The sequence below is a fragment of the Taeniopygia guttata genome, chromosome 3 (genome assembly GCF_048771995.1).
Source record: "Taeniopygia guttata chromosome 3, bTaeGut7.mat, whole genome shotgun sequence".
NCBI lineage: Eukaryota > Metazoa > Chordata > Aves > Passeriformes > Estrildidae > Taeniopygia > Taeniopygia guttata.
Genome location: NC_133027.1, coordinates 86,137,154 through 86,163,797, shown reverse-complemented (window position 1 = coordinate 86,163,797; position 26,644 = coordinate 86,137,154). Strand labels below are relative to the sequence as shown.

General features: G+C 33.8%; 1 protein-coding gene across 1 annotated transcript in view; it reads right to left on the bottom strand.

Annotated features, from left to right (window-relative positions):
- Positions 1–26,644, bottom strand: part of DNAH8 (dynein axonemal heavy chain 8) — a 118,834-nt gene that overhangs the window by 88,203 nt on the left and 3,987 nt on the right. The window contains exons 4-25 of the mRNA XM_072927301.1: positions 25,631–25,715; positions 24,649–24,797; positions 23,154–23,343; positions 22,646–22,809; positions 21,477–21,653; positions 21,024–21,137; positions 18,449–18,556; positions 16,146–16,247; positions 14,976–15,128; positions 13,859–14,056; positions 13,258–13,334; positions 12,706–12,805; positions 10,444–10,563; positions 9,601–9,736; positions 8,691–8,878; positions 7,676–7,756; positions 6,710–6,826; positions 4,084–4,203; positions 3,211–3,340; positions 2,372–2,487; positions 1,365–1,471; positions 371–431 (exon numbers count right to left, since the gene is read on the bottom strand). Coding sequence (XP_072783402.1) covers positions 371–431; positions 1,365–1,471; positions 2,372–2,487; positions 3,211–3,340; positions 4,084–4,203; positions 6,710–6,826; positions 7,676–7,756; positions 8,691–8,878; positions 9,601–9,736; positions 10,444–10,563; positions 12,706–12,805; positions 13,258–13,334; positions 13,859–14,056; positions 14,976–15,128; positions 16,146–16,247; positions 18,449–18,556; positions 21,024–21,137; positions 21,477–21,653; positions 22,646–22,809; positions 23,154–23,343; positions 24,649–24,797; positions 25,631–25,715 — 2,793 coding nt within the window. The remainder of the gene's footprint in view (positions 1–370; positions 432–1,364; positions 1,472–2,371; positions 2,488–3,210; positions 3,341–4,083; positions 4,204–6,709; positions 6,827–7,675; positions 7,757–8,690; positions 8,879–9,600; positions 9,737–10,443; positions 10,564–12,705; positions 12,806–13,257; positions 13,335–13,858; positions 14,057–14,975; positions 15,129–16,145; positions 16,248–18,448; positions 18,557–21,023; positions 21,138–21,476; positions 21,654–22,645; positions 22,810–23,153; positions 23,344–24,648; positions 24,798–25,630; positions 25,716–26,644) is intronic.

Sequence of the window (26,644 nt, the reverse complement as noted above, 5' to 3'; positions counted from 1 at the left end):
TTTAATAATACTAATACTAACAATAACAATAAAGCAAGATGAAGAACATGTTGCAGTGATGCAAATACTAGATGTGAAGAGAACTGTAATCATTCTGCAAAGAACATGGATGGACAGATTGCAATGTAATTGCTAAACCACAGAAGGTTAAACAGCAAGGTTCTGCAAGCACCACTGAGACAGAGGACAGAGCACTGAGACTTCAAGCACATTTCATCAGTGCTCTCAGCACACAGAAAATGTGAGCAGCTGCTCTCCTTTGGAGCAGATGCTGGTTCAGTGGAAGCGTGTCCACACCCTGCACTTGGGCAAATGCAGATATAACTCTAAAGAAGTGTATCTTACCATATCTACATAACATAAAACTTACCAGATTGGGACTATCAAGGTGTACTTCTGCTTTTAAAAAAGGAGTGATGTCCTCAGATTTGCTGTAAAATGATTTTGACATGTATCATAAACACATCACCACAAAACCTCCTCAGTTTATCTGAGAAATATAATTTTGAGCTACATTCTCTGACCAAACTCATATGGAGAATTTCACATTAAATTATGTACTATTTCCAAACCTTAGAGAAGTTTCTTGCTTAAAGGATAAAGAAAATACCTAGAGCTCCACCATTCTGACAAAGGTTAGCTTGGATCCAAGCATTGCTTTCAGAATTTTTTATTCAGAGTATTTTCCGGTTCTCAGATTCAGAATGATGGAACTCTGCCAGTGCTTTGAATAGGGCATAAGAAGGTCTCATTGATCATTACATGCAACAACCTATTAAGAGCAAAAGTTGCTCCATTACGTTTTAGGTAAGTGTTCAACAGAATGGGAAAAAAGTTTCAAAGATGACAAGCTAGTGCAAAATAACAAAAACCATGATGTTAACCTACTCAAAAATGAAATTAAAACCTGAAAACATGGTAAAAAAGTAAAATTTTAAATGGTGTGGTATAATATAGTGACCAAATAAGGGAAGACTCAACAATATGATAGAGTAGACAAATATGAAGGAAACAACCAAAAAAAATCCTATTGACTTTGATAAGGATTTAAATACATTTTTAATGAAAAATGTCCTTAGAAAAAGAAAAAAGTAATGCAGACTTTAATAAACATTAATGACAAAACATCATAAACTTCACTTTCTTGAAATAAATTATCTTATAGAATTCCAAGTAGGCTTTTCAATATACAATATATTATACTGAAACAATTCTGTCTCTGAACTGTATGCCTGTTTGAGCAGAGAAGAATCTATAGAAACCATACTGAATATAGGAAACTGATTTTGTATGGATGTTGCCATTATCATGAAGAATTAATAAAGAGTGCATACTATTGAGGGAATCCTTCATTTTTCACTTACATTGGAACACTCATTCTTCTTTTAATACGATCCAAAGACAGCCGGGTTGCTTTCTGAAGGCTGATTAGCAGCCGGCGACTGAAATAGGCAATTAAGTCTTTACAGTTCTGTAATAAATAAACCATATATTATTTAGCATTGTGTTCACATAGGAACCTGAAAATTATTGCAAAAACGTTGTAAGTCAAACCTAATAGATTTTGTCAGAAGGAATTTATGCTGCACATGAAAAACACAAAGTGAGAAGTTGGGGGTTGTAAGTAAATAAGTAAAAGCTGCATGGAAAAGAGAATACAGTATGGGAAGAAATAACTTGTCTTATTCAGATACAGAATACTGAAATCTGTTTAAAATACACTCCTTCAGAAAAACTTATTAAGGAAAGAATAAACACAAAATCAAGCCTCAAATCTAAACCATGAATTAGTCAAGAATATTGGTACACATGTACCCATTTTTGAAAAAGAGACAAATACAGTAAAATGCAATGAGATTAAGAATCTGAAAATGCCGCAACATGAAATTATCACTATTAAAAAACGTTGTAGAATTATTGCATTTGTACTTGCAAGTTTGAAAGTTCTTGTTCTTCTACTTTCCTTCTCTGCTGAACATGAAGAAATTGCATTATTCATGAAAAACGTACAAAGATAATCTTTGTTGATGAAGTTGGAACAGAAAGATAGAAAGGATGAAAGATTCTGTCTACCCAAGAAGAAAAGTCTGTGTTATGGCTTAGGCACATTGTCTCCAATTTTTACACTTATCACTTGTGTCAAGAATTTGTTTAATAAAGGTGATAATTGGAATAACATGAAATATACTAGTGAAAACTAAAATCCATCTTAAATGCACTTTTAAAGTAAGCTATTTCATCATTTGTACACTGCATTTGATACTGTCCACGTGATGTCTTTCTGTAACATAGATATGCAGCTACCAAAACCCAAGATACTATTCACTAATCCAATTGACCTAAAAATAATTTCCTTCTTTTCACAAAATACCTTTTTAAACTCTTCTTCTTTATCATTGCCCTTGCTATCTTCACTTTGAGATCCTTCAGCAGGAGTTTTTCCTTTCTCCTTTTCTTTACCTTCAAATGCTATACGCTTTTCTTTTCCTGTAAATTAAAAAAAAAAAAAGTAATTGCATATATATTCTGCTTTAAAGCATGTGGTCCACTCATTAGAGGCAAAACAATATTGACTTTTATTTTAGTAATACTTGGATCACCGAAAATTGGTTTTACTTAATGACACTTTTTCACACCAGGAACGTGTTTTAGAGTCCAGTCTATAAGCCTTAGCTTAACAAACACAGTGCACTACCAAGCTGTTACTAAAAATGGATAGGTAGACATGAACATATCAGTGAAAATGGCCAAAAAATCAGAATAAGCATAAACAATTTAACAAAAGACAGAAAAATATTTTTGTGTCATCTTTTACTGTTTGCATCCTATTTAACCACCTGGAGTATAGACCCTGCCTATGCCTCTATAGCTGCAGAAACCTGAACCCAGAAGAAAAAAATCCCGTGAAAGGAAAGAGCTCCATTACTGATTAAGCATCAAAATAAATTTTTCCTTAAAACATTTTTTTTCCTCCAAATATAAACTACTTCTCTTGTAAGAATACGGGATCTTCTAAAACCTTTGTAAGACACCCCAAAGAAGTGGGAACCAGCCTAGTAGGAAGTAAGAAGTGCCAGCAGTTGACTATACCAATTTAAACTAACCAGCCAGCAAGGCACATAATTCTGCTGTGGCAAGAAAGTTAAAAACAGAGGGACAGTACCAAACAGCTAACAGATCTGAGAAGAGAGGAACACTGGATTTCACTACCTTGTAGTTCTGAGGGCTTAGGAGATGGAAATTCATAATTCTTTTCAAATAGATCTATTAGATCTTGAACAGCATCTTCAACGTGCATGCTTTTGATGTTCAATAACTCAGAACATTCTTTAGTATAATCCTGTTAAATAAAAATATCAATGCATTGTCTTAGTATCATTGATTACCTTACTGCTGTTTCTCTTCATGGAGATTCAAAACATTTCCCTGAGTATTGTATTAATCAGACCAAAACTATTTCAATGAAACATACATATTTATTAAAATATACTTGTATATTTATAAAAACTTCTATTACATTATCACTATATTTTCAATGCCTAAAAAGCCCCATTTTCAAAATGTAATGGTACTTTCAGGTGCTCAAAAAAAAATCCTGAATACTGAAGAGAGATGACACTCTGAATCTGAAACCCAAATACTGTTTCAACTGTCCTTGATGAATTTATTTACTAGCACTGATTTCATAATTAATACATTTTTAGCTTATTTTGGAATAAGAAAACTTTCAGATTTTCAAATATACTTGTTGGAAAGTATTTTTCCCCTTCTCCTTAAAAACAACAGTTTGGAAAAAATACGGGGAAGAAAGGCTATATATTTCTGAGGTCCTTCATACATAAAAAATCTCTTCTAAGTACAAAGTACTTAAATAAGATTATCTACAAAATACTACAGCTAAAGTATCTCAAATACCAAAGAACCAATGTATCTTCATATAAAATATTTTAACCAAAATAACTTAATTACAAATAAAGTTCAGTATTTCCACATAAAGAATTTTTTAGTTTTGTTTTCATTTACTAAGGCATTTTTTCTAACATGCCCTAGAATTCAAGTTGAAAGATGTAAAGTGGCACACACCTCATTGTCTGTCAACAGATCCTCTATTTTGATAGGACCGTCTACTGGTAAGCTAACTAAAGAAGTACTTGATATTTCTTTTAATATTGAACCAATCCGCACGTCACTTATAATAGTAACCTAAAAAGAGAAAACCACATTAATACTATGCACTTATCTTTAAAGCATAATGTATTCCATTTTAGAGAGCTCTAACAGGTAAAAAATGTATTACAGGAAAATAAATGTAAGAATGTTACAGAGTAGAAAATTCTCCAAGTGAATAATAACACGAGTTATGCTAACTTAAGGGTTATTTACAATGACTGGACAGACTCCCAAAGAATCCTGGCTGGTTTAACTGTAGTCTTAGGCAGACAGGCAGTAACAAAAAGTCACACACTAGATCATTCCTGTCATGCAAGGTACACTGCTTCTAGATTAAATAAAACAGAGTAATAGAATAAGCTACACCAATATAATTGAATTCTTATTCATGATCATACTGACCACATGTCTAGCACCAAGGCAAGAGGGAGGTCTACTGTAAATTACTTATGGGTTAATCTTCAGTCCTTCTCCTTTTAGTCAACGCAGTTTTTGCTGGGTTTTTGATTCTAAATTGCAGCATTATTAGCATACAGTCAACGACACTGAATTGGTTTTCACCATGGCAGAACCCAAGGAAAAGTGACTTCTGTCCATCTTTTAATCCTTTATCTGACATAGTCTGCACCTATGATAGTCCATCTTGTTTTCCACAATATATTGCATGCTTCAATTTCACATCACATTTTTCCTATATGACAATAACACCCCATTCACAGAAATCAAGAGTCTAACCAAGGTTAACTTTTTTAAATTGATATGAGAGGGAGAAGTTAAAAAATGCATACAACCTAAATATTTAAGGAAAATAGTGTTTTTAAGCAAAAAGATGGTTATTTTAGATATACTCAGGCTTACAAAACTGTTCATTTCTGACAAAGACAACCTTTTTCCAGCTTTGGGTTTCAGTGGCAAACAGAGCATTGATCATAATTATGATTTTCTGCCATACATAAAAAGAACTGGATACACTGACCAGTGACTAGCAATCTCCTATTAAAGGAGACACAATTTACAATATTCATAGAAGAGATAATAGTCACACAGTTAAATCATCAAGCCAAAAGGGAATCTGATTGTCAAGCTAAAGTCTTGAGAAAAAACCAAGCTAATAATGATCCTCAAGCATGTTAAATCATAGAATCACAGTATACCAAGTTGAAAGAGGACTTCAAGGATCATCTGGTCCAACCTTTCTTGGCAAAAGCACAGCCTATACAAGATGGCCCAGCACCCTATCCAGCTGAGCCTCAAAATTGTCTGACACTGGGGAATCCACCACTTCCAGTGGGAGATTATTTCAGTGGCTCACTGCTCTCATTGCAAATAATTTTCGTCTTGTGTCAAATTGGAAACTCTCCATGACTAACTTATACCCATTACTCTCCATCTTTTCCACATAATTTTTTGTGGAGTCTCCATCTTCTTTGCTGCCAATCTTCAAATATACACATGATGATAAGGTCTCCCATAAGCCTACTTTACTTAAGGTTGAAAAAAACCATTTCTCTCAATCTTTCCTCATTTGTCAGGCTTCCCAGTCCCTTGATCATTGTTGTGGCCCTTCCCTGAACCCTCTCCAAATGTCTTCTGTATAGCAGGGACCAAAACTGAATACAGTTACAGGTTTGGCCTCACCAGCACTGAGTAGGGGAGGATGGTGATTTGTTATCACTGCTGGTTAATGCAACCCAACATTCTGCTGACTTTCTTTGCTGGAGCAGCACACTGTTCACTCATACTGAACTTGTTATCTACAAGGATGCCCAGAGCAGGTAGATCTCAGCCTATGCTGCACTCCTGGATTATGTCTGCCCAGTTGCAATATCTTTTGTCCTTGTTGGATTTTGTAAGGTTCTTTCTAGTCCACTCTTTGTGCCTATTCAGGCCTTCCTGTTGGGTGGCTCTCCACTTTCCCATTTAGCTTGGTGACATCGGCAAACTTCGTCGGGGTACACTGTATCCCATCATCTAGACTACTTATGTAGATATTAAATATGGAATCAAATGAATTCAGAAATTATGTGACAAATAGCAGGAGAGTAAAACAGCACAGAGCACCATGCAGAGAACTGTGAGAAAAAAGCACATTCTCCTTCATTATTTTATGGGCTGCACAAAGAGGACACAGTTTCACAACATGCCTGCTATGGATTGAGTTAATGCTCCAAAGTTCTCCACTCAACAGTTTTTATATGGAAGTATCTTTAATGCAGCTGCAGTCATGGACAAGCACTCCAAAACAGGCATTGACTCTGAAAATCAGAGTGAAAGCCCCAGAATCTGAAGACAAGTAGTGGAAATAGATTCTATTTTAAGGACGGAAAGAAAAATCGAATATATGATGGCAATAATAGGAGAGAATAATTGAGTATATCCCTACCCCAAGAAAAAGAACCTATTTTAAAAGCAATAAAATTTGTATGGTACAAGAATGGTACAAGAATAAGTACAGATTATGTTTGAATATGAAAAATAACATCCTAGAAACAATTTCTGTAAGGTATTGGTTTTATTTATATAGTGAGCAAATGCTTACCCTTCTCAAAAGCTGTCTATATACATGCAGAACTTGATCAGCTTCTTGAAAGAAAGTTTCCAGTGTGACAGATGACCAAGTCAACATGGTAAGTCCTTGCCTCAACACACCTTCCATCTAAGCATAAAGGCATAATGTAATAGATTAAAAAGAAAACCACCACCACCACAAAAAAAAAAAAAACCAACAAAAAAACCAAACAAAACAAAACCAAAAAAAAACCAAAAAAAAAAAAGGACAAAATAATTAAAACAATTTCTATTACCATTATATTCACTAATGTAGCTTATAAAACAGAGTGGTGTGCAAGGGAGGTTACAAGTTTCCAACAAAAAAGGTCAAAGAAATTTATGCAATAGAAAGAAAGGGGAGGGTAGTGCTTACTACAGCCTCAGGTTTTTCATTTCTTACACTTCTGTCCACCTTTGTAGCTACACAAACTTACACAAACTCTGCAACCTTTTGGTGTGACTACTTACAGCCAAAATGGGGAAAGTTACTTAGAACATTCAAATACGTACACTTGTAAATGTCTGGCAAAACAAAATGGCTTGTGGGATAGACATTCTGCATCTCCAAAAAAAACGTACCTTTAGGGTAGCATAAAACATCATTGTGTAGCATTCTACACCACTGAAGAGACTCTATTTACAAAGTTAATAATTCCCTCGGAGCAAATTTCTTTGTTAAAGCCAGAGATTTGTGGAGATAGATAGACCTCAAAGACCAGATTTTTTGTTCTACTGGTCTTCTACCTCACAGGCACTGAGATTATTGGACTGTAAAGCACATTATTTGAGAACTGCATGAAGGATTCAAAGAACGAATTTTTAGTCTTAAAGGTCTCAGTAAAATCCATTAAGCTCACAATATACAGATCCATCTAAATATTTCAGAATTAGAAATTATTGTTAAATTATTTTAATGTCTTATGAGGTATACTGAGGTGCATGCAGCAATACTAACCTTTTCCATTTTTGGTGTCATCAGATTTACAAATATATTTTGTGTTCCTTTATGCAAATCTTCATAAGATTGGATAACACCCTGTTGATTATTAGAAAGCGTAGTATCAAGCAGAATATTTAAAACAATTCTTTACTCAAGAAAACAATTTGTCAGACAATCAAATAATCTGAAAAAAATATTGAAATCTGTACAATGCTGTATTTGAAAACAATTTGTAGAGTTTTACAAAGACATTACATACCTACGAACATAATTTCTGGGATGTAATAAATTTGTATCATGCTATAGAAGGAAAAATGAAAGCCACCTTTGTGCAACACTTTCTTAAGGTACAAAGCCAGAAAAAGAATGATCTTTCTCTAGAACTAAAGACAGCTTGATCTTTAGTTACCATAATTTGCAATACCCTCTTAAATTTGAGTAACATATCCTTTAAATACTTCAGTCAGATGGGAACTCAGTTTTAAAATATCCTCTTATCTTATGCCATACACACACACACAAATGGAGAAACGTCTTGTATGATGCACCTCACCCCCAAGATAGAGGCTCTTGAAATAACACCATAGCAGAGACTACAATAGGTATAACAAATGTAACTTTTCTTGCAGGTAACCTGCAAAATTATTCACATTTCTGCAGCTCACCATATATTTCAAACCGGACTAACTCCAATATTTCTTCTCAAAAACTCTAAAATCCTGCATTTTACTGATTTTCAGACTGTGAAAGCTATTTGTATAGCTTAAATTATTTAATGACCAAAGTATACTTAGTGTGCCATTGGGTATATGAAGTATATATTCTTATATTTAAGTATCTACCAGCCCAGACAGGACTTAGAAGGGGGTTTTCAAATGAGATTTTCTATATCCACCTATGCATTCTGCAAATTTACCTCAAACTACCTCTTCTCCAGCTTTGCTCTTTAGCTATAGAAAAAAAATCCATGTTTAAACACTTTCCCTTTTCAATTTTTTTAAACAGCAATCATGATACTTTTCAAGTTTACCTCTAACTTCAACTTGTTTGACTTCAATTTATCTTCCATTATTGCTAGTTTAACTGCTTGCTCTGGTACTTCCAGACCCAACCTTATCATACATTTCGTCTCTTGCACCATCTCTAGAATATGAGGATCAAAATTAACCAGGAACTTCTCAGTTGTAGGATGACGCACAAGTATCGTTGATTGTAAGACTGTAAAGACATTCTAGTATCAGTTTCTAAGACAAACAATTGCTTAAATTCTATAAATTATTATAAAATCCAGATTTATGATATTACAATATAGTGATTAAGTATGTAGGGTTACTTGTGAAATAGCTTCATGTTGTTTTCAGCTAAAGAAAATAAGACAACCCACTTCCACCATACTATCTTTCTGCCTTTCTCTTCATAAACTAAACAAGCCTCAGATCTAGTCTTATTTGTGCCATAATTTTTCTCAGCCCAAGTTAAAAAATCATGAAATTAGTTCTCTAAATACCAGGAAACGCAATGCTTGAGTATCAAACTATTCTAGGCATTTAGTAGTATTTGTCCTTAGAGGGACAGGAGCAAGACAACTTTATGAACTATTATACTGGGGAAAAAACCGCCAAGAGAATTATTAAATAGTACATAATTTAGAATAGAATAGTACATATAGAGAATTTAAATACCAAAATTATCTGTGTCTTAAATTTGTGTCACTAATGTTTACAGTAAGCTGTTGAACAGTGTACCAAATCTGTAATCTTCTTCATCAAAACCAAGTATCAAGGTCAGTAAAGCACTGAGCTTGTATTACTGAGTCTGATAATTGGATCATGACTTACTTGCACATTTTAAGGGTAAATGGGGATTAAAAAATATCTGATTTGATTTATCTTAATATTCAACAACAATGTAAAGAAGCAAGAACATATTTAATTACTCACGATATTGCAATTGTGAAGTTTCCTTCATCCATGCATTGTAATAGACTACCTCAAACTCCACCAATACATATGCAAGTTTATTGTATGATTGAACAACTGCTTTACCTTCTGGACTTGCCAAGATATCTGAATGTTTCTATTAAAACACAGTACATTCAAATTAAAACTATATCAAAAACCTCCCATACCACTTGGGTTTTTCTCAATTTAACTACTGTCTATACATAGTGTAGGTTATTAATATGAATTATACTGACAGAGTTCTTAAAAACTGTATCAAATATCTATTATTCAAATTTACAGGGCAATAAAGTCAGTAAGAACTTGAATAAATACTAAATAGTTAACATCACTCTAACATACTTTAAGATACTGTCATAAATACCTGCAATTCACAGTGAAATGGATACTCAGTTCTACTCAAAATTGAATAACTTAAAATTTATTGTAAAAGTTTCCTTTTTTTAATCAGTAATTATATTTATATCTGTTTTCCTTGGAACAAATTTAGATTATCAATATTATCATCTGAGGGAAACAGGAAAGTGAAAACCTCTCTCACATAGAAGTTAACTTGGCATGAGACATAGATGCTTTGTAGAATCACTCAAACATTTCAATAATTCTTCAAGTTCATTTTCAACTGAAATAGTCTAGTCTGTTCTATTCCAACACTACATCTTGGATCTACAGGGATTACTGCAGAGCAGTATAAACACACAAAGAAAAATGTTGCTTAGCATATAACAAGTGATGCAATAATAACCAGAAATTTTATGATCACTCTACTGAAGACAGTTCACTGTCACACATAAGACCTGATTTTTCAGCACACCAACTTACATGGAAATAGCTGATTGGTTCATTTACCCTTCTGAATAGCTGTCTGACCCACAGTATCTTTCCTGCAATAGGTGGCATGTTTCGAGCAAGAGGAGGGTCATCTTTCTGGGTTTGGTAAAGCTACAGCAAGAACAATATCATTAAACACATGTATTAAAAAAATCTATTGAAATGCTAAACTGTTTTCTTTGGTACCACAATTTCTTCCTCCTCCCAAACAGATTACATTCGCATGGAGTCACACAACAGCTCATGGAGAGAAAAATGTATTTCTTCCCTGACTTGGTACCTTTCAAAGATACACATATATCAACGCTGGTACCTCTCCTGTCACCATTATCTCATGCTGTTTCTCAGCTGTGCTTACTTATGACAGAGTCCCGAGTACACCCAAAGGCATTGTGAACCCTGGGATGGAGCAGCCAGTGTTCAGGATCAAGTCTGACACCTGACTTTGAAGCTATCTCCTGTGAAAGCAAGCTGTTTAAGGAGGTGGTGTCTAGAGAACCCTTGTGGGGCTTTTCCTCCTTTGCTTGGAACTGGCCTCAGGAGAGGCCCAAAATAGATTGTTAACTGAGAGCTTTTTCCAGAATAGAAACATCAACACTGCTCTTCAGACACACATATCTGACTATTAGTTAACATTTCAGGATTTGGACTTAATTATTCTTGTGGGTCCCTTTCAAATCACAATAATTTAGCATTCTATGATAAGCACTTTTCTACTAACTTCTAAGCAAAACGCACGTAGATACTCCTGGATACACGGCCCATGCTTTTATCTGTACCTAAGATGAGAAAAAATGTCCCCTGCTCAGTGAATGGCTGCATTAAAATAAAACAAAACAAAACGGCCTAAATTTATACTGTACAAGATTTGCATTGAGAAAGTATTCAATCCCTTTAGACCAGCACTGCAGCAGGAGCAACTTTTCATTAGAAATAACTTGGTTGGCAAAGATAAAATGCAATTTAGTAATATATAATAAATAGTTAGAACTAGTTAGTGGAATCAAGACATATTCTTTGACAGAAGAAAGGAGTATTTGGAGCCACCCAACTTTAGGCATGCAAACTCAGGCTGGGATGACACAACTCTTCACTAACTAGCATGTCTTCTTAACCCATCCTTGTCTCTGGCAGTCCCAGCCAAAGAAATCCAAGTAGCTTCACAATGACCTTGAGAGGAACTGACATGGATGAAACCCTCTCAGTAAATGTACCTATTATTTTTTGCCTGGGAAAATACAGCTAAGGGTGGGCTACATGATTTTTTAAAGCAAGCAGTGCTACTAAGGATCCGTTTGTCTAGTTAAGCCAGTAATTAGGAGTTCAGGGATTGTTGTATACAGTGTGTAGGTAGGGAAAGGACACTGTAAAGAGTGGTTCAGAGCAGCTTTGCTAGGCTACAGTTTTAACTCACTGTTTTGAGGAAAAATTTTCTAATAAGAGGAGAGTTCATAGATATTAGCTCCTTGTGCAAACTGATATCATTGATCTTACAAAATGTAAACATCTCAAATAAACATTTTCAACAGTCTGGTTTTCCAGATTTCCTTTATATTCATTGAAGAAAAATAGGCATTTGGAGGGAATTATTTAAATCTTCAGAACACCATATAAAATTGATCAGATTAATTCACTTTAGAGTAATTCTTTCTTTCTTTCTTGAGTAGAAAGGGAATTTGGACATCTAGTTCTTATGCAGATGTTTATTTTACGGTCAAAATAAATGTTTACAGTCAAGTGATAGGAGCAGTTCCCAGAACTTAATTCTCATTTATATTTCAGTCAGGGTGCACTACAGAAATCATGAAAACTGCTTAATAATGAACATAAATGCATTTCACCTATATTTTACATGTATTTTATGCTGCCACAGCATTTGATAATAACTACTTATAAATCAAAATTAACTGTGGAAAGCTCATTTAATAAAATAATCCAAAAGGTGCATGCAAGCAATGTACATAGACATAAAACAACATGCTTCTTTAAATTTAATTGATGAAGGAATAACAGAAAATATTTTGGTTTATAAAGTAAAAGTGTGATGACAAATTTGCCTTCAAGAGGAGCTGTGTATATTTTGTTGCCCACCCACTAAGGCCTCTTTTCTGTAAGAGGAAAACAGAAGGAGGATAAATTGAGAATTGGGAGTAAATTAGTGAAATAGGCAGAATAAATAAAAATTATTTCTATTAAAATGCTTGGCCCTATTTTAACATGATGTTCACAACTTACTGAAAGGAAATTAAATACCTTTTTAGTAGCTGCGAGTTCTGCTACATAATGTTGAAGAATACAACTAACTGTACGTGCTGTTTCTTCTTGAAGGCATGGCATATTCAGATTTTGAAACCTGTATTAAAAATCGGTACCCAAAATGACATTTCTAAAATAATAAATGTTTTAATTTATTTTGGGGTATATGAACATTACATAAAGTGAAATAAGCAAAAATTTAGGAAAGTCTTTTGAATCTGGAAAACTCTTTTCTTTGAGGAAGTTTAAACAAGTTGAATATTTCTGCCCTGGTGAGTATTTTGGTTGTTGTTGCTTAGTATGTTTTAGGCTTTTCCTTTAGGATCTCCTCTTGTGTATAAAAATATTCTAATGAAATTAAGAAAAAGCATACATTTATTCCCATACGAAAGATAAAACATATATTTTATCATGATTATGTGGTCCAGAATACCAGCAATGAAAAATTCTCAATTAGGGCCTTTGTTCTAAGATTTGCTGAGCTGTTTAAATTGTGCTGATCAGTAATTTCAAGTTACTTTAAAATATTTAAAACATAGTTGCCAATACCTTTGAAGTAACTGAAGTGAATTCTGTGAAGACAAAATTTTCCGAAAACAGGTACGCATAAAAGTCTGTAGCTGTGTCTAAAAAATACATAATTCAGTGTGGGTTTTCAGGTCAGAGAATAGTGCTTAGATGATATTTTCTTAACATACGAGCTTTTGAAATTATTACTACTTAAAGCACAAAATAGCGGCCTTCATCAGGCCATGCTTAATATAATTACTAAATAGCTAGTTTCAGTCAAATAATCTCTAAAATGTCATACAATTCTATGAAATAAACAAATCAGTTACAAATTTATTCTGCCCAAAATCTGACCACATCTCTTCAGGCTAATAAATTACTTCCACATAGATCATTCTCTCAGGTCTCATAATTTTTGTCATTTTGACTGCAGAGTGAAAATCATCCTTGAGCACTGTTTGATATATTTTACACCTTCCTTTGAAAGGAGAAGGAATGGAAAAAGCTCCCCTCCAGACAAACACAAACTCCATGCTGTTTAGAAGAACAATGTAGCCTATTCACAATCCAAAGTCTCACTGATAATCAGTTCCATAGATTCTTTCCCTAGTAAGTTATAATAAGTCATTATATTACTTACCTCTAAACGTTCAACTTCTGACATGAATTTCACAAAATCTACATCAAATTCTGTTACTTGTGGATCAAGGGCATCATACGGTTTCTTTTGAAAAATGTGGTAGATATTTTTAAATTTTACTGCCATAAGATCTATACCTTCAATTGCACACTGAGTCAGTGCATTAAAATTCTCTTCTATGGCTATCATCTCCATTATCTGAAATAAAGATATAATATTCATGCTCATAATGAATTCTTTGTTATTTCCTATATAAACTAAAACCTGAGCAAAATAAAATAATCAACAGCCGCTCCTCTAGCTACGGCATTCACAAATGTGTTGTTTCTGAGTCAAGTATCTTCAATACTTGAAGCATGGTTAATTCAGTTTTCAACATCAGTTGTCACCACAACTCAACACAAAGTAAAATAATCTTTGTTTTTCCTAATGATAAAGAGAGTTTTTTTATGTTTTACTGCTAGATCCAATAGGATAATATGTAAAAGAAGTTAAAACATGGCATACTTATGACTAAAAGATATATCAAAGAAAAAAAAAACTCAACCCTACAGATTAGCATGTATATTGAGTGATGAAAAAATACATCAGAGAGTCACAGAATTCCTACCTTGTGATGATTATTGTCTTATCCCTTGTCTGACCTTATTCTGTACCAAGAAGCACCTATTACCTTTTCCACTCAAGAATGTTGGTTTAAAATCCATTCACTGCATTACGAAGCTAAATGTTAAGATAACACCAAGCAGCAGGATCATCTGAAGAATTGTGTTTGGCAGTAAACGTGAGTTTTTAATGTGATTCAAAAAAAGCAAAAGTGTGTTATTTTTCACATAATTTTCAACCTCTTAAAATAATGATCTGAGTCTAGATCAATCAGGTTATTTCTCTCCACACTAAAAGAGATAAATTGACAAGTTGAGAAGGCAATCGTGAGGTAATAGCATCAATCATTGGGATGACTTACTCTGTGGAAGTGCTTATATTCTCTCAGTAGAGAGTTACAGACTCCTTTAAAGAATGATTAAGAGAATGTATGTTGGCAAGCATCCACTTTGTAAACTGTTCTTTGGAGAGACACTTCTTCATAAATAACAACAGTACCCAATATACTCACTTTTTCTAATCTCCTACAAAAAGCTTCAGCTTTTCCAAAAATGTACACTTCTGATACTTCCAATGCCTTTCCTCCGAAAGGAAGATTTTCCGAAGTCTCTTGCCTAGCTTCATGGAAGCATTTCTGATATTCTCTCAACAGACATATGCATTCCTAAAAAGTAAAGGAATAAATGCCATATTCATTATGCTACGTTTATGAGTGAGAGACTAGACTACTCAAACCTAGTCTCAAACATTCCAAAGCCATTAGTTATCACTTAATCTGGTTTCAGTCAACAGGCAACAACTTAAACAGAGTGGTTTTCTTTCAGCATCTGAAGAAAGTGTTGTCAACATATGAATGACCATACAAGTAGTAGAGCACAGTGAACCAGAGAGTGGTGGTGAATGGTGCTGCATCCAGTTGCCAGCCAGTCACTACTGGTGCCCCCAGGGATCCATGCTGGGGCCAGTCTTGTTTAATATCTTCACTAATGATCTGGATAAGGGGATTGAGTCCACCATCAGCCAATTTGCAGTTGTGGGTGTCAGTGTCGATCTGCTGGAGGGTAGGAGGGCTCTGCAGAGGGACCCGGACAGGCTGGGTAAATGGGTTGAATCCAACAATTTGGTGTTTAACAAGACCAAATGCTGTGTTCTGCACAGTGCAACTGCACTTTGGCCACAACAACCCCCTGCAGCACTACAGGCTGGGGACAAAGTGGCTGGACAGTGGCCAGATAGAAAGGGACCTGGGGATATTGGTTGATGGCAGACTGAATATGAGCCAGCAGTGTGCTCACATGGCCGAGAAGGCCAGCAGCATCCTGGCCTCCATGTGCAACAGTCTGGTCAGCAGGACTAGGGAAGTGATTCTTCCCCAGTATTCAATGCCTTTTGGGGAATATAAGAACTCAGTAACTGAGTTCCAGAAAAGCACATGAAGCAAAGATGCCAATCCCAAGGTCAGTGACAGACCAAACTGACAAAGATGAAGCTATTGTAATTACAACAATGCCCATGGGCTAAGAGTTGGGAAAACATTCAAAGCATCATGAAATAAAAGAATAAATAAATAAAAGAAGCCAAGACGCGTGAAGCACTTGATACATATGGATATGGACTTCCTTATGATATAAACAAGTAATCAAGGTTTGACACGTAAATAATAAAATGCCAAAATACAAACATTGATTTTTCCAATGACTATTGGTGTCTCCTGATCCCAGACTCCATTCAAGCCAGCATCTGTAATGTATGCTTTACATGTTGTGACCATTTGGTTTGTAACCTAGGGCAGACAAATGAAAAAGGCTTAACAGTAATTTTAAGCTTAACAGTAAATTTGCCTATTTCACAAAATCTAATAAAATTCTCATATACATGCATCAATACTATCAGATTTGGAATAAATTTCATTTGTGAAATAATAGTGGCTAAAAAATATATGCAATACATACAACAAACACCCTATAAAATCTCTGAGAATGCTCCCAAAAGTATATGCAAGTCCCAGGACATATTTGTAAGTTCTTTAATTTCAGCAATACATAAACGCAGAATGTCATCAATCAAAATTCAAGAACAAAAAGAATTAATTGAATTACAACTATTAGTCTTTACATTTGCAGCACTTATTTAAGGACTGCTCTTAAAGAATTTTGTATCCTAGCAGAATGGCTTTACCTTGATTTCCTGTGGCTATAAAAAGGAAAAAACATTCTTCTATTAATCAACCACAAAAATCCAAAGTTGGTAATGACAGAAGGAGAGAGGAGTACGTGCAGATACAGAAGATATACCACAGAGGACAGCTACAAGTAGACAATTTTTCTGTCTGTTAAATAATATGAACAACTCAAAACAATTCTCCTGATGGTGTCGTTTGGGTTTTGCCTTTTTTCTATGTTCTCTGTATTCTTCGCACATATATTTGTAACTCTGTCACCTACTGCGTTAGTAGCTAGTTTTTCCAGTAATTTTGCATGGCCTTTCCCTAAACAGAAAGACAAAAAATCCAGGACTCCAAGCCCTGGGAGGTACAAGGCTCTGTGCTATCTTGATTCTTCCTGGGAACCAAAGCCAAGAACAACTCTTCGAGATACATTCTCATGGACAAAGTAAAACTAGTACTGAAGGGGGAGGCTCCAGAGAAGGAGCTTGACCTGGAGGAAAACTGCAACACTATTTGTACTCCTAATTGGTGCTTTTTATCAATTATGCTAATTTCCTAAAACCTATAAATCCTTGTAGGGGGTAGCTTTTGCAGGTATCTTTCCATAACTGCCTCTGAAGGCCTTCAATAAAGATCCTCTTTTACATTACCTCCTTACTAAAATGATCTCAAGTTTCATTTCCAGGTTGGGAAAAAGGCAACACTGACATGAGAGTACTGTAAAGCAGGTCTCAAGTACTCCTAACTGAAAAAAGACTGGAAATGCCATACCAATGGGAGCCTCAAACTTTAAGAAAATTATTGGATGAAGTTGAAGATAGGACCTTCAGTGTCACTTCTGATGATCATGAAGTGGAAACAAACAGTAAAAGGGACTGTAAACCACTGGATTAAACTACAGATTTTTCCTTGTCATTTCAAGCACTACTTCATGCAACCAGTTTGTTACTAGCCCCTGTAGTGAAATACTCACTCCCTTAAATCATTAAATAATAGACCATAGCAAGGGTCAATATAGAAATGTACAAAGACCCATTATATGACAGGTAATATATACCTGTATATAGAAAACAGCCACAGCCATGAATAGATAGAGATTCAAAAGAGCACACACAATTCTTAATATCCTAGTTCAAATTGAAATGTAAAAAAATTTTATGCTGAACCCTGTGTTGTAAAGAACCAAAAAATGTGTGTCTGTATAATGAGTGTCTACTGTGATTTCCCCAGAATGCTTACTGCAGGTGTGCAGTTTAGTTAGGAAGGATTTCTTTGCTATAAAACCATTGTACAAACCATCATTGCATGCAGTGAATACCTGGATTCTACAAAAGATATTGGTATAAATACATAGGAAGTCTTAATTTTCTCTTTAAGGAGGGAAAGTTTATGATCTGAAATTCAATTAACTTTTCAAGTATGACTTGGTTCTGAAAACAAGAACCTATTATCTTTCTCAGTTTTTGGAGGAACAGCCTAGTTAGATTGATGGCCATCTCCCATTAGGTCTTCAAGGCTGAGGAAAAAAGAGCTTTTGCAGATTCTGTGATTTATGAAACAACTGATCAGATTAATTCAGATCAGAAGACTAATCTAGAATATAAATAAATTAACACTAATGAACCAAGAATAAATAAAGCTCCTTTCAGAAGAGAAGTTTCTCTTGTGATCAACAGAGGTCTATTCCTTTCCCATGCGGAACCCCACTATTTACTGCCATTTTTAAACAAATGTTTTCTACTGATTTAAACAAAATTAATTTTTTTTCTGAAAAGTCACCCAATTTTTTGTAATTTCTATTTGTTTAATATACTTACCTTTATAAGTAATGATGTAATTCTCTCAGAAGTGTTGTAATATTTTGAAACACGATGAATCATTTGTACAGCCTTTATCAAGTATGGTATTCCCTGTGTCATTAATACCTCAAAGCAGAGATTCAAGAAAAAATTTACTTCCTCTTTTTAGCAACCATATTTCCATTCTATTGTCAACTTCTAAATTACAGATTTCCCTAAGTCACATGAATCAGTCTTTAAAATGTCATGGCATCTTACCAGAAGTTTTCTTATTAAAAAAGACTAACCATGCTCAATAAGATTTCAAACATCAACTAACAAGAACAATGAATGGCTAAGTTTGATCATTGGCTAAGAAATCAGATTAAAGATGTTACAAGATAAAATAATTTTATTATCCTGTTTTGATGAACAAATTGAACACTGATTCAAAATGTAAAGGTTGCATTTTTTGATGCAATAGGAAGTATTTTTCTGACAACAATTTTCTGTGATGGGTGCTTTTGTTTTCTTCCGGGTAAGGCTGCTAATGTACTTTCATTGTGATAACAGTCTTAACATAAAATGTTTCATTCAGACACTTCAGAAATCTCATTAAATAATTGTCACAATGCTAGTTTCATTAACAAATGCCTAATTCCTACACACATCACATAAAACATCTAAATTTTTCACATATTTTGTGAAATCAATGTTCACATTGTTAAAATCATACTGTGGCATTACAAATACTCTGTAGCTCAAAAACTTCCAAAGTATTTTAGTGGGAAAAGAAAAAGAATAAAAGAAAAGATAAAACATTCATTAACATTATCAGGGAGTTGTCAAAGTTGCAATTCAGAAAATCAAGAAAGTAATTTTGGCTGTCATCCCTCAATGGAGAAGCCAACCTCCTGTAATTGGAGTTAAAAACTCAAACTTGCACTGTGAATAGACATAGAAGGCATTTGCATTTAGCAAGAGTGTGAAATAAATGCTATATAGCATAAAAACAACCATCTGTGTCCATATTGTTCATCACCAACACCACCCTTGAAATGGAATCAGGAGATTCTGAGTATCTAGGTTTTCTTTTTCAATCCTTGACAGAAAAAAAAAAACCAAAAAAACCCTGAATAGTGGACTGTGTAGAAATTTCTCTGATTCAAAGCCTTGAGCTAAATGCTCAGTCTGAATTTTCATATATTAACCTACTTCAGCACAAATGTCACTGTGTGATACTGCATACACTAAATGCCATATTTTATTCACACATCAAATATCAGCATAAATCCACATATATTCCTTATTCCATTCCTTATTCACTAATATATAAAAGAGTTGTCCATACTAAATGCAACTCTGCACAGAATGAAAGTCTGTTTAAAACAGGATATATTAAGCTTGGAAATAATTGTTTTTAAGCTGAATATCATAGAAAATACTACCTAATTTAACTTGATCTCAGGAACATGTTAAACAGAATCACATGTTAACATATGTTAACATGTTATATGTGATTAAACAGAAAATCACATTTATCCAAATTGTTCCAGACTAAACAAAGAACTCTAATTAACTATCTTGTATTAGTAAAATTATGAACTCTTCAACGGGTTTGCACTCACTAATGTCTTTGTTTATGATACAAAGAACTTTATCTTAACACCTATGAAGCAGTTCATTATTATGGCCTGGTACCTGACACCCTCTAGTGATACCTTGAAGAGCTGAAGATAAACAGCTTAGTTACACTGCTAATCATACTTGCTTCTAATACTATTCCATGCAATATGAGCTCGATGTCATATCAAAGTCCTTTTGCTTGACCTCAGTTACAACTTTGTAGTAGGATCCTAAGCTGCCAGAGATTCAAAAGAAATACAGTACTTCCTGACAGAGGGCTGGAGGCATATAGGACCAAAACATGAAGGACTCAAAAACAAAGGAGAATCAGCCATATTTTTCTAAGGTATTTAGTCCTTTCATCCTATTCTGCAACAACCATTAGGAAAATACACCTTTATAATAATTCATGGTTATTATCCTAAATAACAAATATCTTGAACTAGCACTGATTTGTGCACCTGGACAACCAATTCTGACTGGCAGGTACTTCTGTGAATAGAAGCAGATAATACTGTATTCTATATTAAAAAAAAAAATATTTTGCCCATTTAGGACCTCATAAGGTTTCCTTATTTTCTACATAACTGAAATTTTGGTACTTTGGTCACAGTTATGTGATCATTGACATTTACAGGATTTTCAGTGGAAGACATATTTGGAGATTTTTGTATTATAAAATATGTAGCTGGTTTAATTGCCATTAAAAATAATACCAGCAACAGGACTGACTTATTAGACAATAATATGTATTTATCCTTATTTAATAAATACATATTTCAAAATACTATATTTTATGAAATAGATCATAAAATAATGCTTAAACATTTAGCTTGACAAGGTTTTAGAAAAAAATCAGGAAAACTAGAAATGTAAATTAGAAAAAATTACTTTTAAGTAAATATAAGGAAGGGGAACTTTATTTTGCTCTGGGATTTCTATGTAAATACCTAAACTATGCATAAAGAATGGTGAAAGGCATACTTACAACATCAGTGCTATAAAGGGGCTGACAAACTTTTTCAAGTGTGCTTAGATATCTCACATTATCCTTTGATTCATTTGCTGCATCTGTGATTCTGCCATCTAATTCTTTCCATGACTAGTGGAAAAAAAAGTACTGTGAAAAAGTTCATACATAGTGAACTATTTCTTTAACTTGCACTCACTTGCCAGAAGTAAACTTTGGTAAATGAATTTTTAAGAGGCATTGCCAAAGCAGCTAATAAGTTATTTTATTGTATTTATTACAAAGACAATGTATTTTATGTTCATTTTTGGCTGCATCCCTGAAATGCCTTTTTTGTCTGGATACATTCAATACACCAGCAACACGTCTAAATTTTCCTCTTCTAATTCTCCTCAGCAAATCTCTCTTAGATGAAATAAAAACAAACACCTTTATAGTAAAAAAAGGCATAAAAAAGAAAAAATTTATTACCTTTAGTATTTTAGAGTGTGCAACTTTCAGAACATTGATAACAGCTTTACAGTTTTGTCCTTTGATTTGTTCAATAATAAAGTTCAATTTAGCAGACATGTATTTCCAGTTCTCCAGTTCCATTAGTGGACCTGAATCCCTGGCTTCTCTCCTTAGCTGTTTGCTCTCAATCAGAACCTGCAATCCAATTGGAGAAAAAAAAAAATCAAATGCCTACTACAGCTAATAGACAAGTCATTATAGAGAAGAAATGCTCTTGAGGAAACTCACTTAGAAAGGAACAAGCTTGCAGTTACTGACACATGAAAATGGTTCCATTTAGAAAAGCTTTCTAAGTCTGAATTGCAGTTAATCATATTCTTAAAATTAAATTAAGGCAATTAATACATATGTTAAATTGCTGTCATGTCCTGTGTGAGTATCAGCATATACAGATAAGCCTTTAACCAGAACCTATGAACCTATTGAAATGCACCAAATGTAATTTCACTTGTACAGAACTTCAATAAATAGTTTAATAAAAGTATTAGATATCAGTCATAAATTTATCCATTTGTATGTTGATGAATGTGCAGTCAGCTCTTTTTACATGTCTTTTACATTTTTACTCTCATGAGCTAAACACACTAACTACAGTATGCCTTATAAGTAGAGTATGTCCCTGTCTACACAGATTCATATTTTGATGAAGGATTCCCTCTTTTTCATGGAAGCCTCAGACACTAGTATTTGGATAACTAAGACCTTACCATGCAAGACTTACACAGGACAAAATACACCCTGCTAGGCCTGATCAAAAATCTTTCTAAGAGCAGTATTTCCCACTACAAGTGGTAGCAGAAACTTAACAGGTGATGTACAGTTAGGAATGTTCAATATACATACGTGGTCCTCACCACTGTTATTAGTCCTGCAACCCTCCATTCTCTTCTTATTTACTTATTTGTGAATTAAGTGTTCAGAAACTCTTATTCCCACTAGACTGTAAATTGATAGGCATAAGGACTATCTACTTCACTTGTGCATAGAAGCAGGGCACTTCTCGTAATTTGGGTGGAGATGCAGCTGAAGCCTTTAGCAAACTTCAGGCAAATCTCACATATAATTTAAAAATATTCAACCATATTCATGCTTTCATGCTGAATTGATGTGTTAAAAAAGCAACTTACGTGTTCAATTTGTCTATACCATATCATAAGTACTTCCTCTAGCTGGTAAACTGTGTCATAATTGTCAGCAGCTGCAGTTATTTTATCAAATGTCTGAAGTTCAGAAAAATTAATGTGATCTATTTTTTTCAACTCAACTGTTCCTTCAATGCATGCTGCAGCACCTGAGAAAAAGGTAATTAAGACTTTAGAAAAAAATTTCCAGCAGTCAAAGCAATTTAAATTTGAAAATATGCATCTGCAGTCAATGTTGTTTTGATATAGTAGCAATTTACTGCACTCACATAAACCAGAAGTATCTGATTTTAAATGCAGTGATACTCCTTAGAAGGAACCTGTCACTATTTGCTTAAGAAAATAATCCACCCAATGTATATATTATGCAAATAATGGATAACTTTATTTTTCATTGCAGAATGTGGAAAGTTTCTTATCTATGCACTACTGCCTTTAAATAGAAATCCTTAAGCAGAATTCCTCTAGTTTGTTTCCTAAATGCAATGCTTACCTCCTAAAAATGAAATGTATTTCTTAATTGTTTCCACAAAATTCTGCTTTGCTTTTGTATCCTCTTTGGACTGACCTAAATTACCCCAATTACTTGTTGCAAGGATAGCAGGGAGAAAAACCTTTTCTATTACATCTTTAATACCAGGTAGGAGTCCATCAGTGGCATCCAAAACACCAAAGGAGATTTCCTGCAGTGTAAAAATATTGTTATCAAAGCAGTAACTTACATTAGAAACAGTATTATAAGTTCAATGTATTTTTATAAAAGCACTCCAATATGCCAACCAAAACTTTAATTTAAGGAGAGAAAACCATTACATAACACACCTACAGTGCAGCCATAAGATAGTACTCTCAATAAAAAAGGAAGTTAACAATTATTTAATACAGTTTTTAAAATCTGGCCGGTTATGCTTTTGTTACATCAGTTATTTATCTATCACACAGAGTTTGGAAATTTTGAAATGGTAGAAAAATGCCCTCACCCACAATTAGGTATTAATTCATGAATTGCAAGTAGCAAAAAACTCTCTGAATGTCCTTATCTGAAATTATATTAGAAGCAATTATTTGACTAAATATATATTATTTAGAACCAAGTTAAATTTTTTCCTACTCTCCAAAACAAAACTTTGCAAGCTCTGACTGTTTTTAATATTCCAGTATTTTAAATGACCTTAAAATAAGCAAGTATTAACATGTAACAAATTTCATAGAATATAAATTTCCTTTCCTTATCCCTTCATAATTTGGAATTAATTGGGAAGGTATTTGATGGAAAAGTAATAGCTATGACCAACACTGAGGCCCCTGATAAAGACAGAATTTGTATCTTTCTTCTGGTAGTGTTTTTTTCTCTTTCACCTTCTTAGCTCTTAAAAGGAATGGAATGTTTTAATATGAAATATAAAGCATGTAAAATAATAATGGATTTTCTGTCTGAAGAATTTGAAATAATATTAATTACAAAATACATATGTGAAACTACTTCTTATCAATTTACAGTCCCTTAAGCACTGCCCAAATACTAAGACATGTAATTATGAACAGTAATGAAGCCCACACTTATATAAGAATTTGTCTTTTAAAGCGGAAAATCTCATGCCACATAATTCACACAGGATAAATGTGTATTTTGTATTTTATTTATCAAAAACATAAATAGTTAAAGGTAAACTTTTTGTCTCCTGGTATTTGCAATAAACTCTTTTCAGTGCTTCCTTGTACCTTAGGGATTTTGATCACAATAGCAGCTTTGTTTGAAAAATATCAAGGAGAATGAGAAATTAATGTTCATTTATTTAACAAGAATCCTTTAAGACACTAAATTCACAAGTATTTGCTGAAGAGATACAGCTATTTGTTGTTTACCCAAAATGGAGAGCAAAAGAGTTACCAGTAACTTTAGTTATGTCACAACTGTGAAAAAAATAATGAAACAAAAAAATAGCTGCTTTTAAAGTTTTTAGTTTTTAAAATATATGACAGAGTACCTCATGTATAGTTTTTTCATTTATGGATGTGTCATTCTTATAGCGAACGAAATATAAGCATAGTCCTACGATCTTGTCTGGTGTCCTCTCCAAATAAAATTGAAAGATTTTACTTCCTTTTTCAACATCTGGAATTACCCGACCACACTCTGAAAAGGAATTTCATAGGTATGCCTCTTTTTAGAAATGAGGGTATTATAAAATACTTAAAATCAATATAAGGAAATAAATTTGAACATATAAATAATTTATTTTCTTCTTTTGTCAGAGAACAAAAGCCAGTATAATTTTAATTGTAATTAATCACACAATTAGAAAACTACACCAAATGTGTAACATGTATCTTACAAACCTATTTGGGTGCATTGTAATGCAATTAAAAGGGAATTTGTTCAGGCCCATAACAATTTGCTGGTGTCTAAGGTATGTTATTTTCATTCATCTTACCAAAAAAGATGTCAGGTCTAAGTGAGAAAAGAGACACTATGAGATGGCCTCAGGTCCTCTGTGGATATATTCCTATGCAATTTGATAGCTCAATATAAATAAGTAACAGAACACTATTTGCAGAATTAGTGAATCATTAGGGATTTCAGACATTACATTCTAATTCTCTACCATACATATGAAATCTGAAAAATTTCAAATATTTATAATAAGTGAAAATTCAGAGACAGGTTTTATGAAAGTGCTTTCTAATGAACTATGGGCAAACCTCATGTATTAAAAAGTCACAATAAATTCAGTAATTCTGGATAAGACTTCATAGTTTTTCTTCTAGGAATGGTTAAAATTGAGATTTTTTTTTCTAAACAATTTGACTTGAAGAAAGCATTTAAAATATGAATTTTCAGTCCTCAGAGCAAAAGGTTGCAAAATTCTGAACAAGCAGAAGCAGATTTTATTCTGAGAAGCCTCAAACAAAATTGACAACAGAATGCACTGCTAGATGTGCCTGTATTATTATTGCTAAAACATTTACCTATTCCTCGTGGATCTCCTTCTTGATAGAAAATTTTCAATGATTTTTTTCCTCCCTTGGCAAAAAAGGAATCAAAGGCATCGAACTGTTAAATCAAAGAGTGAATACGTGTTAACTCAAAATACTTTTATGTGCCTTTAAGATATGCAAAACTAATTTGACCATGCTACTGTTTAAAGTTTAGATGGCATGCAATGTTTATCCTCAAATATTGTGAGAAGATAGGAAGGGTCCAACTGAAGGACTCAGCCATGGTAGTGAGATCTCCTGCTTCCCCCTTATCAAAAAAAGACGATCAAAAGTTTAGCAAGCATGTGTGGAGATGCATCACCTCTTCAGAGACAAAGGATACACTTTTAGTAATGGTATATTTCTTACTAGCATGTTTTTCCCCCCAAATAAACAAATATTAAAGCTGAATCAGAACAATGATGGGAAAATGAGTGACGCCCAGGTAAACAGAACTTAAAGCCACTCTTGTGAGAAGACAACATTGCATGAAAATAAAAGAAGTAAAAGCAAGCCAGCTCTAGAAGTGCACTTCACTTTTGTTAACAGCACTAGTGAATTAAGAGTTAAAGCAGAGAAAAATACATTAAAAAGACCCACCCCCAAAATAGTGAAAGAGTTAAAGTGCTGAAAGCACAGTGACAAAAAGCAGGAAAAAATTCACAACTACAAGAAGCACTCCAGCTTATGAGGAAGAGGAGGACAAACAGTAACTTTGGGGCTGGTATGATTCTACACAGAAAGAAAGATGTGAGCTGTCCCCACAGCTACTGATTCTGCAAAGAGCTGCCATTTCAAGTCCATGTGGTTCTCACACCAACTGTGTGAATATATATACAGGCTAACACTTTAAAGGGCAAAACATAACTCATGGATATCAAAGACATATGTTTATGGGAATTTATAAAATGACAATTTCATGAGGGACAATGTTGACATAGCCCTAACAGACTAAACTGTTTATAAATAAACTGAAACTGTGAGCAGGAAAATATTAAACCACAA